The 15,561-nt window shown below is 36.3% G+C and overlaps 1 protein-coding gene across 7 annotated transcripts in view; it reads right to left on the reverse strand.

The window, feature by feature from the left end:
• Window positions 1–15,561, reverse strand: part of DMD (dystrophin) — a 2,248,143-nt gene that overhangs the window by 1,513,936 nt on the left and 718,646 nt on the right. For all 7 annotated transcript variants that reach the window (XM_059157899.1, XM_059157902.1, XM_059157904.1 and 4 more), the window contains exon 12: window positions 14,499–14,649. In XM_059157899.1, the coding sequence (XP_059013882.1) occupies window positions 14,499–14,649 (151 nt within the window). The remainder of the gene's footprint in view (window positions 1–14,498; window positions 14,650–15,561) is intronic.

Raw genomic sequence — 15,561 nt, forward strand, 5'->3', positions numbered from 1 at the left:
TTTTCAGATAAAAACATCCTGGCCAAATCAGGAAAATTTATGATTTCTTAAGAAATGATGAGAAGGTAGGCAATTTATCCTTCTATTTCACCTTTTCTCTTATGGCCATTCTTACTTCCGTCTTTCCATCAGCTCTACACTGGTCTAGGCTCTGTAGCTCCTGCTTCCCTGAGAGAAATGATCTGGAAATGACTTGTCATTTTATTTTCTGTCCAATATTCACTTTGCTAAGCCTGACTGGTCACAGTGCAGTCCAGTTCTTCAGGAGGATCTATTTATAGTATGTAATTTTGTTGTACACTTGAAGAATATTTTTTAAAAAGCTACCTCAACAGGCCTTCCTAGAAGACCTTTTATTTTGATATCCATTTACTAAATGTGATTGTATAGTTATATTAGTCTTTATATCAGAACCCACTCTTTTTTACCTTCTTGTTAGAAATAAATATTTATGTTTCAGCCAATTCCTAAGCTACCAAAGTTGGGCTTTAAAGAATATTTCAAAGACCTCTGAAAGATTTTAAAAACCTAAATATTCCCACCTAAATCTTCCCAAGTGCAAAATGAGAGTTCAAGAAATATGAAAAATTGTTTTAAAAACAGAGTTGGTAATTAATGTATCCTACCTTGTTTGAGGTTTAAGTAGAATAGGGTATGGTATGGATGAAAGACTAATAAAAACCTATGCATGTTTAATGGTGTGGGATATGAAGTCAGATTTCCTGGGTTTGATTTCTGGATGCATTGCTAACCAGTTATGTGACCTTGAGAAAGTTTTCAATCACATCAAGCCTCAACTTACTAATTTTCAAACTTGGGATAATAAGAGTACCTATCTCTTTACGTGGTTAGGAATTCTGAATATGATATAATTGCTTAGCACATTGCCTGACACACAGCATGGGCTCCCTGAACATTAACAGCTAGTACTAAAATTTCACATTTAGGCACATTCAGAACAAACACTTCAAAGCCTACTGCAAGAAGCCAATAGTCACCTCATTCACCCTCATCTAATTCCTGCTGTCTATCATCTTCTAATACGTACCATAAGTACAGAAAGGGTGTGCTCTTGGAAATTCGGGAATGAAGGGCTGAAGTTATAGCCAATATTTAGGATTTGGAAAAATATAAAATGAATTTTATTTCATTCTATAAGACAAAACCGACTATTTTTTTTATTATGTTCATTTAGCCACTGTATAGTACATCATTAGTTTTTGATGTAGTGCTCAATGATTTATTAGTTACATATAACACCCAGTGCTCATCAGAAAATACAGAAGTAAGACTTTAACTTCCAAACTATTATATGAGACTAACAACAGAAGCTTTAACCTAACTGATCTAGTGATCACCTACATTGCTAAAAAATGAGTATGGTCAGAAAAGGTATATGATGGGGGAAGGAGGACAGACCCTAATCACCAGATAATAGACTTCAATTCTCATACTTTTCCTCCTTCCTCTGTAATCCATGCATGCAGGCATCCATACATCCTGTGCATAGTTACACTGCGGAAAACAGCAATTAAAGTGAACACTAAGAAAATATAATAAATATCATGCCTTTAGCCTAACAACGATTAATGAAAAAGAAAAGAACAGGAATATTGGGAGAGAGGGGCAAGGTGGAAGTTCTCAGACAGAGCACAGAGGAAGTGATATGCATGTCAATGTGATATTCCCTTCTACTGATTATCCTTCTGCTCAGACACCACTGCTATTCTCATCATAAGCCTATTTTGTTTTATGTTCCCTTTCTAGTTCTTTTTGCCCTAATTTTAAAGAAAGAGCTACAGGATTAATGTTGAAAATCATTTCCTTAACCATTTTAAATCTGAGCACTTCATCTGCAGTTACCACTAATGTGCTTTTTCCCCATTGCTTACTCTGAGTCTGAGGACCTACATACAGTCTCTCTATCTCTTCCATCTAAACATTCCCAAGCCAGGGAAAATCAAGTGCCACACTTGCCCAATCTCCTTGCTACTCTCTGCATTTGATCTAGCCTCTAGGATAGCTACTAGAGTCCACCTTCCTTGGAATCTAAGAAAAAAATGTCAAGATGGAAAGCCAGAATCTGTTGATTACTATTTAATTTACCTCAAGCAATTCCTTAACCTCACTGAACACAATGGAGTATTACTCAGCCATCAGAAAGGATGAACACACACCATTTGCATCAACATGGATGGAACTGGAGGGGATTATAATAATTGACATAAGTCCGGTAGAGAAAGACAATTATGTGGTTTCACTCATATGTGGAACATAAGGAATACTGTGGAGGACCACCAGGAAAGAAAGGGAAAACTGAATGGGAAGAAATCAGAGAGGGAGACAAAAATAGGAGACTCCGGACTCCAAGAACCAAACTGAGGGTTACAGAATGGAAGGGGGTGGGGGAGGCGGGATAACCAGGTGATGAGTACTAAGGAGAACATGTGTTGTGATGAGCCACGAGTATTATATGCAACTAATGAATCATTCAACACAATATCAAAAACTAATGATGTACTATATGCCAGTTAACTGAATGTAATAACATCAAAAAAAAAAAAAGAACACAAAGAGGGAGAAATCAATCAATCAATCAATCAGTCCCTCCAGGACAAGTTTAGGACTGGAATTAAATGCGATAATATTTTAGAATCAGCTACCATAAAACTTAGAGTTGGTGGGGGGTGATAAAATGCTGATTCTTCTTCTAGTTCTGACACTATCACTTTATTATTCAATTTTTAGACTAAGATCCATGGAAGCAGTCTATCTGGGCATCAGTATTTACTACCAAATCTTTCAATAATCACATCATATATTTTCTAATTACTATATACACTTAGTATACTAAAACTATAGAACATCATATTAAAAATATCAAATTTAGGGGCTCCTGGGTGACTCAGTTTGTTAAGTGTCTGACTCTTGGTTTCAGTTCAGGTCTTGATCTCAGATTGGTGAGGTCAAGCTCTGAGTTGGACTCCACACTCAGTGGGGATTCTGCTTGAGATTCCTTCCCTCTCCCCTCCGTGCTCTCTCTCTCTCTTTCTCTCTCTGCCATGGAACCCTACAGCAAAAACTAATGATGTACTGTACAGTGACTAGCATAACATAATAAAAAAAATTGAATCTAAACTATTATCCAGTATAAATTAACTCTACAATCTGTAGTTCCATTAAAAAACAGAGTACTACTGGGACACCTGGGTGGCTCAGCTGGTTAAGCCACTGCCTTCAGCTCAGGTCATGATCCCAGAGTCCTGGGATCGTGGCCCACATCGGGATCCTTGCTCATCAGGGAGCCTGCTTCTCTCTCTGCCTTTGCCTGCCACTCTGCCTGCTTGTGCTTTCTGTCTCTCTCTCTCTGATAAATAAATAAATAAATAAATAAATAACAGAGTGCTGCCAATTTTACTACTAGAAATCATTTTTCTCATAACAGAACTATTAAACACAAAATTACAGTACACTGTAGTTACCAATTTTATATTCCTTAGAAAGAGACACAGTAAAATTTTTTTAAATTAAAAAAAGAGACACAGTGTCATATTCAACCTTATTTTTTTTAAGATTTTATTTATTTATTTGACAGAGAAATATCACAAGTAGGCAGAGAGAGAGAGAGAGAGAGAGAGAGGGAAGCAGGCTCCCCGCTGAGCGGAGAGCCTGATGCGGGACTCGATCCCAGGACCCTGAGACCATGACCTGAGCCGAAGGCAGCGGCTTAACCCACTGAGCCACCCAGGTGCCCCTCAACATTATTTTTAATGAGACTGGATTTATAGTCTTTTGTCATAAGACACATGAATATATATTTCAAGAAAAATTACTTCATTAAAACTCATATTATCATATCTTTTGTGACTTTCTTGTGAAAAATTTTCCCCTAAAATGCATTCTAAAATGTTTTATACATGTAAATAATTCATTTACATTATTAATACTGCATTACCTATTCAAGGAAACTGAAACTAATTGGTATTGGTTCAGAAAAACAGAGATACTTTACATTAGAATAATTCCTTAAGTGAGAGATAGAGTCATCTGTTTTCCTTTTTGTTTTCTTTACCCCCCTCAGAGCCAGAAACTTCTAATAAAGAAATATTATAGGAGAAATTAAGAATAAAAAAAATAAAGCTAGTGTCTCTAAGAGTATGGCGTCTTGGATAGTTTTATTTCAGTAGATGTACTGATGTATTTGAAAACAAGGCTGTGATATTTTGAGCAATGTAATGTTACTGAATCAGTATTCAGTGATTTTTAATGAACCAATTAGTAATCTCTTAGCTGGAATAGCTTGATTTGTTAAAAGAATGTGAGCATGATTTTATCATCATTATTATTATTTTAATTTAATTAATAGCATATCTAGTATGTAAAGTTATCCTTGGAATCTGCTGCTTGCTTTTAGCATAGAGATGGGAAATTAGACGCCTTCTCAAGTAGATTTTATTTATTTTTTATTATTATTTTTATTATGTTATGTTAGTCACCATACATTATATCATTAGTTTTTGATGTAGTGTTCCATGATTCATTGTTTAAATATAACAGACAGTGCTCCATGCAATATGTGCCCTCCTTACTACCCATCAAGTAGATTTTAAGAAATTAAAACTGAGATCTGGCAAATACAATTCAGTTGAATATGAAGAGTGATACTGTCTTTTTCTAATTTAACATGCCACTTCCTGATATCAAAAGAATGCTATTATCACACAAATCAATCTCATTTGGCTTGGAGACATGTCCAATGTTATACTGTTAATATACAATAAGTAATAGCTAAGATCATTCATATATTTCTAGGTACCAGGTATTATTCTAAGTGGTTTTTATTCAATTATGTGTCCAATGTTTTTATCATCCCTGTAAGGTCAATATCCAACTTTGCTTCCCAGTTGCCCAGTCTCACAATCTATTACTTCATGTCCTTTGCTCATTTCCTAAACTTAGTCCTGCTGGTCTGCTGTTGATTTCTGAAATATGTCCTACACCTGCTAAGAATTTTCATTGATGGGGGGGCCTGGGTGGTTCACTCGTTAAATGTCTGCCTTCGGATGGGGTCCTGATCCCAGAGTACTAGGATTGAGCCCCACATCAGGCTTTCTGCTCAGCAGGAGCCAGCTTCTCCCTCTCTTTGCTGCTCCCCCTGCTTGTGCGCTCGTTCTCTCTCTCTCTCTCTCTCTCTCTGTCAAATAAATAAGCAAATAAATAAACTCTTAAGAAAAAAAGAGAAACAAAAAAATAATATTCATTGACACTGCCTCCATTCAAACTCTATATGCTTTCTGCAGTATCCTCCTACCATGTCTCCGGCTTCCTATTCATCTGTGCTCTGATTTATCTTACAAGATATATCTTCCTTAAAAATTTAAATAGATTTTCCTAAATCACTACTCTTCAGTTTAATTTCTCATCACTAATAGCTCCCTACTACACACTGAGTAACTCCAAATGCCTGAGTCTTAAATTCAAGACCCTCCACGATCAGCTTTTACTCTTCTAGCTCTGAGGATAGCACAACACATAATCTAAGCAAGTGACATACTCTACATTTTCCCCCCTCATTTCTTTTGCCCAACCAAGTCACTGGTTTTAATATTCTCAAGTCATTTGTCATATTCTGCCTTGTACAATGGTCACTTGTTTTCCATGTCTTTACCTGCTATACTAACATGTGAGTTTTCTGAAGAAGACTCCATATTTGTAGGTCTCTGTATTCTTTAGAAAACCCATTGTGCTTTAGTGTTTGTTCATTGATATGGAACAGAACACAATGGAATAAAATGAAATCCCAGATCCTTTAGCAGGATTACACCTAAACCTCCTGATTACATGAACATCTAGATCATTTTAAAGTTCTCAGTCTTGGCAACTCTAATGTTTGGGATTAACTAAGCTGCAAGGAAAGGATAGATGAGTGGGATACTAAGAGTTCATTTAATTTGTAGTAATCAGTACTTAACCTAGAACATTCACTGAAGTCAGAATGGAGCACACATGTCATATTAATATCTGCAGATTCTAATAACTTTTATGGTAAGGACTTTGTTGATTCTGTTACTAAGTCAATGTAGATAATAACAAAAGTCTAAATTTCTCAAAAGAATTGGAAACTTGGCTAGTACACTAAGCCTTAACCTTCATCTCAGGCTGACTGTGTTGTGAGACAAAAGGTTCCTCAGCCAAATAATTTCCTTTTGATTAAAAGCCCCTCCCAAAAAGCCCATTTCCTTCCCATTAATGAATATCCAAGCCAACAATAGACCTTTATTCCCCAATAATACTGTCACTCCATCAAGGGGAATCCTTTCATTTATTATCAACATCACTAATAAAGTGTGACTCTTAAGACAAAAATAACCAACCAGAATTATTTCTACCATGTTCCTTCACAAGGGGAAGAAGTTCAATGTATTAATTCTTGAGATAATAACTTTTGGGTGACTCAGATCTAAAGTAAACCTATAAAACCTCTCCCCAAAGCAACAGCTGTGAAGAATGATTGTTTTTTCCAAGTTTTGCAGGAAAGTGAACTTTTCCCAGTGACCCAGAGTTAACACTTCAGCTACATTTAATAGTAACCACCAATATAGAATCGATTGTTCTACCTTGCCTAACTGGCAGAGTCAGTAAAAGTGACTTATCTCCATGGCATTTCACAGTGATTGCACCTCTAGCCTCCCTCGTAATAAAATGCTGTTGAAATGAAGATACTAAAGGGTCCTATCAATGAACATGGAGAAGCATATCTGTAATATTCATGGCTTACTTACAAGATTTGCAATTTTTTTTTCTGTCCTCCAACCCAAGGAGAGCAAGAGAAAGGGCTAGAAGGAGGGAAAGAAGGAGGGAGGGAGAGAAAGAGAGAGAACAAGCCAGAGTCTTCTGACATGAGAAGAATTAAAATGGATTCCTGGAAAACAAAATCTGTTTTTTCTTTGATTTTGTCATCTGTAATCATCTCTTAGAAAAAGAGAGAAGAAAACTAAGGGATTTAATGTATATCTATACATAGCTAAAACCCCTAAAAGTTAATTTAGGTAAGGAATATGGTGATGCAGCTGGGTGGAGCTGCTTTCTTCAGTACCAAGGTTACTGATATATTTTGCTGTCAAAAGAAATTTCCTTATTTTCATTCACCTACAGTTCTTGGAAAGAAAAGCAGAAAAGTGAATCAATGACTATTTAAATCGGGTTTTAGTTTGAACCCAGTTATCTAGAGGAAGAACATTTATCTTTTTCTGTTTTATGAAGCATGGCAAGAATAACAACAACAAAAAATACTCCTTTTAGTGTGTACTTTTAAGAAAGTAGGTTTCCCGTTTAAATTCAACTATAGAGAATAAAGTGATGGTTGTCAGAGGGGAGGTGGGTGGAGGGATGGGTGAAATGGGTGATGGGAATTAAGAAGTTAACTACACTGGAGTTTAAATAAAAACTTAAAAATAAATAAATGAACTCAACTTCTTTATAAATTGTTTGATTTTGTTAAATCATTTTTCTCTCCCTGTAATTATGTCAAATAACAAAAGAGTTATACCAATTGTCAGGCTATCCCTTAGCTATGTTTTTCCCTTATTTAAATATTATAAAATATATATAATATATATTTTATAAATATAAAACCTGAAGTAGGTTTAAACAGTTAAAGGTAGATGTTGGCCTCACTCTCAGGACCAGAAAACCAATACCTTCTGTTTCTTTTTATGCACTTATACGAGTAAGTCTTGGATGTAAAAGACTACATAATCAACTTTCATATAATTCTGTTACTTTTTGTTTCAGATTATTCTCTTCAAAGCAATTTCATACTCATCAGAAATGGCACATTTTCAAGTAATGGGGAATCTATTCAAATTTTATGACAATATTAGTCAAATATTTTCCATTCCATTCACTCTATATCTTCCAGAGTAAAATGCAAAACATTTCAGGTAAATGTCAGAATATGAGATACTAGATGGCCTGTCTATGATGAATGAAGGGTCTGTTCAGGGTTTCAAGCTGACACATTTCCTTGTAGTTGCCCCACGTCATTTACACTCAAGGCTAGCCTCACGCTATTCTGCCACTTTCCTTTTGGAGTCCTGGCTTCCTGGCTTCCTGCTCATGCTCCAGGCATTCAGGGCCAACATTATTCCCTCTGATGCTCAGTGTTATCAGATTTAGTCTTGCCCTTTCCTGAAAAGCCTCACATTCAAAAACTAATGGAAACATTAAAATCCACATTATTTCCAATGGGAAGATGGGAAGAACACGAGAATTAAGTAATTTCTGAAAATTGTGCATTTAGCTGAAGAGTACTCTGGCTTCCAGGGCAAGAAGTTTGTCTTGGTTGAGCTCTGTCCAAATAGATCTTAAGGCAAGGATTTGGGTGCAAAGAGTTTATCTGGGAAGTGATTTCTCAGGAGGTATTATGGAGTGGGAATGTGAAACAGTTTACCTCCTGGACACCTGGGGCTCAGTGTTGCTGGGAAACCTTTGAGAGACTGTGGGAATTAAGAAACACCTTGGAATTGCCTCACTGCAGGGTAAGGATTCTGGAGGATTTATCCAGCATCTCCCATTCCTTATTGGCTAATCCATGGCAGCTGTGGCAGCACTGCTTCCTTCCCACCCTCAAACTGGCTGAAACTCTGTTGTGGCAGCAAATATCCTCAGAAACAGGGAAGCCATTAGTGTATACAGAAACTGTCTGTATGCAACTTACAGTGTAGGCCAAAGGAGCATGTGATTTACACATGAAATCTGGTCCCATTTGAGGTCTAGCACTAGATCTAACCGCTTTATCACATGTTCAGTTAAAATCTACATGACCAGGGTGCTTAGATGACTCAGTTGTTTGAGTGACTGACTTTGGCTCAGGTCATGATCCTGGAGTCCTGAATTGGGCTACCTGCTCAGTGAGGAGCCTGCTTCTCCCTCTGACCCTCCTCCCCCTCATGCTCTCTCTTTCTCTCTCATTCTCTCTCAAATAAATAAATAAAATCTATGGTCAATTAATCTTCAACAAAACAGGAAAAAATATCCAGTGGGAAAAAAGTCTCTTCAATAAATGGTGCTGGGAAAACCAGACAGCTATGTATAGAAGAATGAAACTCGACCAATCTCTTGGTCGAGTTTACACAAAGATAAACTCAAAATGGATGAAAGACCTCAACATGAGGCAGGAATCTATCAAAATCCTAGAGGAGAACATAGGCAGTAACCTCTTCGACACTTGCCACAGCAACTTCTTTCAAGACATGTCTCCAAAGGCAAAGGAAACAAAAGCGAAAATGAACTTCTGGGATTTCATCAAGATCAAAAGTGTCTGCACAACAAAGGAAACATCAACAAAACAAAGAGGCAACCCACAGAATAGGAGAAGATATTCGCAAATGCCAATACAGACAAAGGACTGATATCCAAGATCTATAAAGAACTCCTCAAACTCAGCACTCAAAAAACAGATAATCACATCAAAAAATGGGCAGAAGACATGAACAGATACTTCTCCAAAGAAGACATACAAATGGCTAACAGACACATGAAAATATGCTCATCATCATTAGCCATCAGGGAGATTCAAATCAAAACCACATTGAGATACCTTACACTAGTTAGAATGGCCAAAATCAACAAGACAGTAAATAATGTGTGTTGGAGAGTATGTGGAGAAAGGGGAACCCTCTTACACTGTTGGTGGGAATGCAAGTTGGTGCATCCACTTTGGAGAGCAGTATGGAGATTCCTTAAGAAATTAAAAAGAGAGCTTCCCTATGACCCAGCAATTGCACTACTGGGTATTTACTTCAAAGATACAGATGTAGTGAAAAGAAGAGTCATCTGTACCCCAATGTTCATAGCAGCAATGGCCACGGTCACCAAACTGTGGAAAGAGCCAAGATGCCCTTCAACAGATGAGTGGATAAAGAAGATATGGCCCAAATATACAATGGAATATTATGCCTCCATCAGAAAGGATGAATACCCAACTTTTGTATCAACATGGACAAGACTGGACGAGGTTATGCTGGGTGAAATAAATCAAGCAGAGAGAGTCAAGTATCATATGTTTTCACTTACTTGTGGAGCATAAGGAATAACACAGAGGACATTGGGAGTTGGAGAGGAGAAGTGAGTTGGGGGAAATTGGAGGGGGAGACGAACCATGTGAGATTGTGGACTCTGAGAAGCAAACTGAGGATTTTGGAGGGGAAGAGGGTGGGGGGTTGGGTAAGCCTGGTGGTGATATTAAGGAGGGCATGTATTGCATGGAGCACTAGGTGTACATAAACAATGAATTTTGGAACACTGAAAAAAATTTTTTTAAAATCTTAAAAAAATATAAAAATCTACAAGATCAAATTAGCATCTTTGCATCATAATTTTCACATGAAAATTAGAATACAGTTGACATTTTATTTTTCCCCATTAGTGCAATGGATAGAGATGACTATAGCTAGTGCTCTCCCTAAACTGCTTGACTGTAAACTACTATGGCTAAAGGACAGCTGTGGGGGCAGCAAAAGGAAGGGCCAATCCTATGAACAGAAGCTCATTAAAAAAGAAAAGAACTCCAGGACTTAGGAAATAACAGTATCTTGCATCCACACAGAGTATGAAACTAGCTCTGACAAAATGTTATAAAAAGAGAATTAAGTTGAGTGAGATGCAGATTTGGGAAAAATGAGTTGAGGAAACAAATATTCCCTTTCAAAGCCACAAATCCAGGAACCACAGAATCTAAATATAGTTGTCAGATCAAATTGAGGATGCCAACAAAGATCTGAATTTCATATAAACAATAAGTAGTTTGTGTATATATACCACATCTTCTTTATCCATTCATCTGTTGATGGACATCTAGGTTCTTTCCATAGTTTGGCTATTGTGGACATTGCTGCTATAAACATTCAGGTGCACGTGCCCCTTTGGATCACTACGTTTGTATCTTTAGGGTAAATATCCAGTATTGCAATTGCTGGGTCATAGGGCATTTTGAGGAATACTATGCAGCCATCAAAAGTAATGAAATCTTGACATTTGCGACAACATGGATGGAACTAGAGCGTATCATGCTTAGCAAAATAAGTCAAGCAGAGAAAGACAACTATCATATGATCTCCCTGATATGAGGAAGTGGTGATGCAACATGGGGGCTTAAGTGGGTAGAAGAAGAATCAATGAAACAAGATGGAATTGGGAGGGAGACAAATCATAAGTGACTCTTAATCTCACAAAACAAACTGAGGGTTGCTGGGGGGAGGGGGTTTGGGAGAAGGGGGTGGGATTATGGACATTGGGGAGGGTATGTGCTTTGGTGAGTGCTGTGAAGTGTGTAAACCTGGTGATTCACAGACCTGTATCCCTGGGGATAAAAATATATGTTTATAAAAAATAAAAAATTTAAAAAAAAACAATAAGTAGTTTGGGACATACTTGCATTAAAAACAATATTTGCTGCTTATTCTGAAATTAAATTTAACTAAGCTTCTTGTATTTTTATTTCCTAAACCTGGCAAGCCTAACCTGGACCAATTATGAAGGAAACTCTGTGTGTGTGTGTGTGTGTGTGTGTGTGTGTGTCTGTGTGTGTGTCTGTGTGTCTGTGTGTCTGTCTGTCTTTATGGACTAAGCAAGTTCTTGTTCCTACAATAAAACCCAGAGTTAATTTTATGATGGTTATTAGAATGAGTCACCTTCAGGGGCACCTGGGTGGTTCAGTGGGTTAAATCCTCTGCCTTTGGCTCAGGTCATAATCCCTGGGTCCTAGGATCGAGACCCACATCAGGCTCATCAGTGGGGAGCCTGCTTCCCCTTGCCTCTCTGCCTACTTGTGATCTCTGTCAAATAAATAAATCTTAAAAAAAAAAAAAAGAATGAAGCACCTTCAAAACTCCACATCAGAAATTACTGTCATTATTTGCAGGCAACATGACTTTATCTATGGAAGATCCTGAAGATACCACCAAAAACTATTTGAACTAATAAATTCAGTTAAATTGCAAGGTACAAAAACAATATACAGAAATCATTTGTATACATTTACAACAAACTATCAGAAAGAGAAATTAAAAAAAAAAACATTTTACAACTGCTTCAGAAAGAATAAAGTACCTAGGAATAAGTTTAACCTAGAATGTTAAAGAGCTGTATACTAAAAACTACTAAGATACTGATGAAACAAACTGAAGAAGACACAAGTAAATGGAAAGATATTTCATGCTCATGAATTGGAAGAACTAATATTAAAACCTCCATATTGCCCAGAGCAATCTATAGAATGAATGTTATCCCTATCTAAATTCCAATGGCATTTTTCACAGAAATAGAACAATCCTAAAATTTGTATGGAGCCACAAGAGACCTCAAATAGCCAAAGCAATGATGACAAAGAAGAACAAACCTGGAGGCATGACTCTCCCAGGCTTCAAACTATATTACAAAGCTATAGTAATCAAAACAGTATGGTTTTGGCATAAACAAAGCAGAGACAACATTAATGGAATATAGTAGAAATCCGAGAAATAAACCCATGAATATGTATTCAGTTAATTCACAACAAAGAAACAAGAACATACAATGAAGAAAGGATACTCTCTTCAATAAATGGTGTTGAGAAAATGGCAGAACCATATTTAAAAGAATGAAACAGTACTACTATCTTATACCATACACAAAAATTAACTCAAAACAGATTAAGACTTGATGTACAATCTGAAACCATAAAACTCTCAGAAGAATACCTAGGTGGTAAGCTCCATGACAGAAGTCTTGGTGATTTTTTTTTTTAATTTTGTCTCTAAAAGCAAAAGTAATAAAAGGAAAAATAAACAAGTGGGACTACATCAAAGTAAAAAACTTCTGCACAGCAAAGTAAACCATCAACAAAATGAAAAGATGACCTACAGAAAGGGAGAAAATATTTGTAAATCATATATATAATAAGGGGTTAATATCCAAAATACATAAAGAGCTTATATGACCCAACAACAAGAACACAGTCAGATTTTAAAATAGGCAGAGAATCTGAACAGACATTTTTCCAAAGAAGACATCCAGATGGCCAACAGGCACATGAAAAGATGCTCAGCATCACTCATCATCAGGGAAATGCAAATCAAAACCATAACAAGCTATCACTTCACATTTGTTAGGATGCTTATTATCAAAAAGATACAGAATAAGAAATGTTCATAAGGATGTAGGAAAAAAGAGAACCCTGTGCACTGTTGGTAAGAAAGTAAACTGGTCAAACACTATGGAAAACAGTTTGAAGGTTTCTCAAAAAATTAAAAATAGAACTACTATATGATCCAGCAATTCCATTTCTGGGTATTTACTCAAAGAAACAAATAAATGAACAAAACAGAACTTACAGATGCAGAGAATTGATGGTGGGTGCCAGAGGGGAGGGAGGTTAGGGGGTAGGCCAGGTGGTTGAAGTAAGTCACGAAGTATTTACTGTTTTCTTCCAGTTAGAAAACAGCAAGTCATCTGGATGTAACATACAGCACAGTAGTACAGTCTATAATACTGTAGTGTATATTTGTAAGTTGCCAGGAGAGTCAATCTTAAAAGTTCTTATCACAAGATTAAAAAAAAAAAAGAAGAAGAAGTGCCTTAGGGGTGCCTGGGTGGCTCAGTGAGTTAAAGCCTCTGCCTTCAGCTTGGGTCATGGTCCCAGAGTCCTGGGGAGCCTGCTTCCTCTTCTCTGTCTGCCTGCCTCTCTGCCTACTTGTGATCTCTGTCTGTCAAATAAATAAATAAATCTTTTTTTAAAAAGTACCTAACTCTGTATGGTGACAGATGGTAACTAGACTTATTTTGTTGACCATTTTTCAGTGTATACAAACTTCAAATCATTAACTTATATACCTAAAATTTATACAATGTTATATATCAATTAACATTTAAAAACATGGATGCTGAAGAGAAAAAAAAGAAATATTCCTGTAGAAATCCTAATCACAGAAACAAATGCTTTCTGGCAACCGAAGAGCATAATTCATAAATGTACAAACAAACTGAAAAAAGATGGAAATATTATAAACGATGGATTCCTGTATTTTATAGAAAAGCAATGTTACATGTGTTCATTTTAATCAATATTGGCCTGTTCTAAGACTATGAATTGAAGGTAAAAATGTAAAAAAAACTCTTGTCTTATTAGTTAAATTTGCATTGTGAGTAATCCCTACACAGTCCCTCTTCCAAGGAACCAAAACTATGTGATTTATTAAAATCACATATCTAGCACTGTTCTCCTCCAGGAATACATTTGATTTTTTTTTTCAAACATGAAAGCCAAGGTATGCTTTATTTGAACAAACAAACACTCCCAAAAATATCAGGAAAGAAAGACTTTCAAACTCTTCTTGAGGCTTTAATTTTTTCCTATCTATAAACCATGATATATGTATATATGTATGTATGTATGTAATACACATATGTATGTGGAATTTATTCCCCAGTAGAAAGCAAATAGCATAAAATATACTAACCTTATGTTGTTGTACTTGGCGTTTTAGGTCTTCAATATCAGGTCCAAGGGGCTCTTTCTCCATTTTCCTTGTTCTCTCTTCTGTTTTGGTTAGCCAATCATTTAACTCTTTGAGTTGCTGATTCTGGAGATCCATTAGAACTTTATGTAAACTGAAAATTTGAAAGATGTCTATTATTACCTCTATCAAAACAACTTTACTTACTATTATTAAACCTGCAAGACAAAACTGTTGACATTTATGTAATTTATGACATGCTCACATTCTTTGGCATCTATTAAACATTAAGAAATAAGGGAAGCCAAGCCCATGATCAATGACCTCTGAAGTTATTCTTTCTCTGACTTATTATGGTTTACACATCCCAATTTTTAGGAAGTTTCACATAGCTAATTAAATGTGAACGTGTTAAGTAAAGTGTCACCCATCTCTGATAACTGAACTAATAGCATATCCTGGCAACTGTTCATTGACATCTCTGTTACTTTAATATGTATGGTGATTAAAGATGGCCACTAATATGTGGTCACTCTTCCCAAGAGTCTATGTCCCATCCTCACGAATATGGAACAGACTTCTAATTTGACTTGATCAGTAGAATATGGCAGAAGTAACACTAGGAGTCCCAAGTATAAATGCTGTAAGAGAAAAAGAAAGCATTTATATTCTCTCTCAGAACCTAGCTGCCATGCTGTAAGACCAGGTTACACTACAGAATAATGAGAGACCATGTTGAGCGTGATTCTAGAGGAGAAAATGCTATCTTAAAATTTGAGCTTCCTGCTGAATGCAGCTCAAAGAGTGACCTCAGCCATATTACAATGGTAGAATTACAACTGTAGAATCAAAGAATAGGAGTCCTACCCAAATTTCTGATTTATAGAGACATGATGTAATTAAAAATTACTGTGTTAAGCCACAACATTTTGGAGTCATTCGTTATACAGAAATAGATAAGTGAAAGAGATGTATTGTTTACAAAGATGTAAACAACAGTGCACTGGATAATGAATTTAAAGCCTGGTTATATGCCCTAAATCCAACTTTTTAAAAAAATATTTTA

Source organism: Mustela lutreola, chromosome X (assembly GCF_030435805.1).
Source record: "Mustela lutreola isolate mMusLut2 chromosome X, mMusLut2.pri, whole genome shotgun sequence".
Taxonomy (NCBI): domain Eukaryota; kingdom Metazoa; phylum Chordata; class Mammalia; order Carnivora; family Mustelidae; genus Mustela; species Mustela lutreola.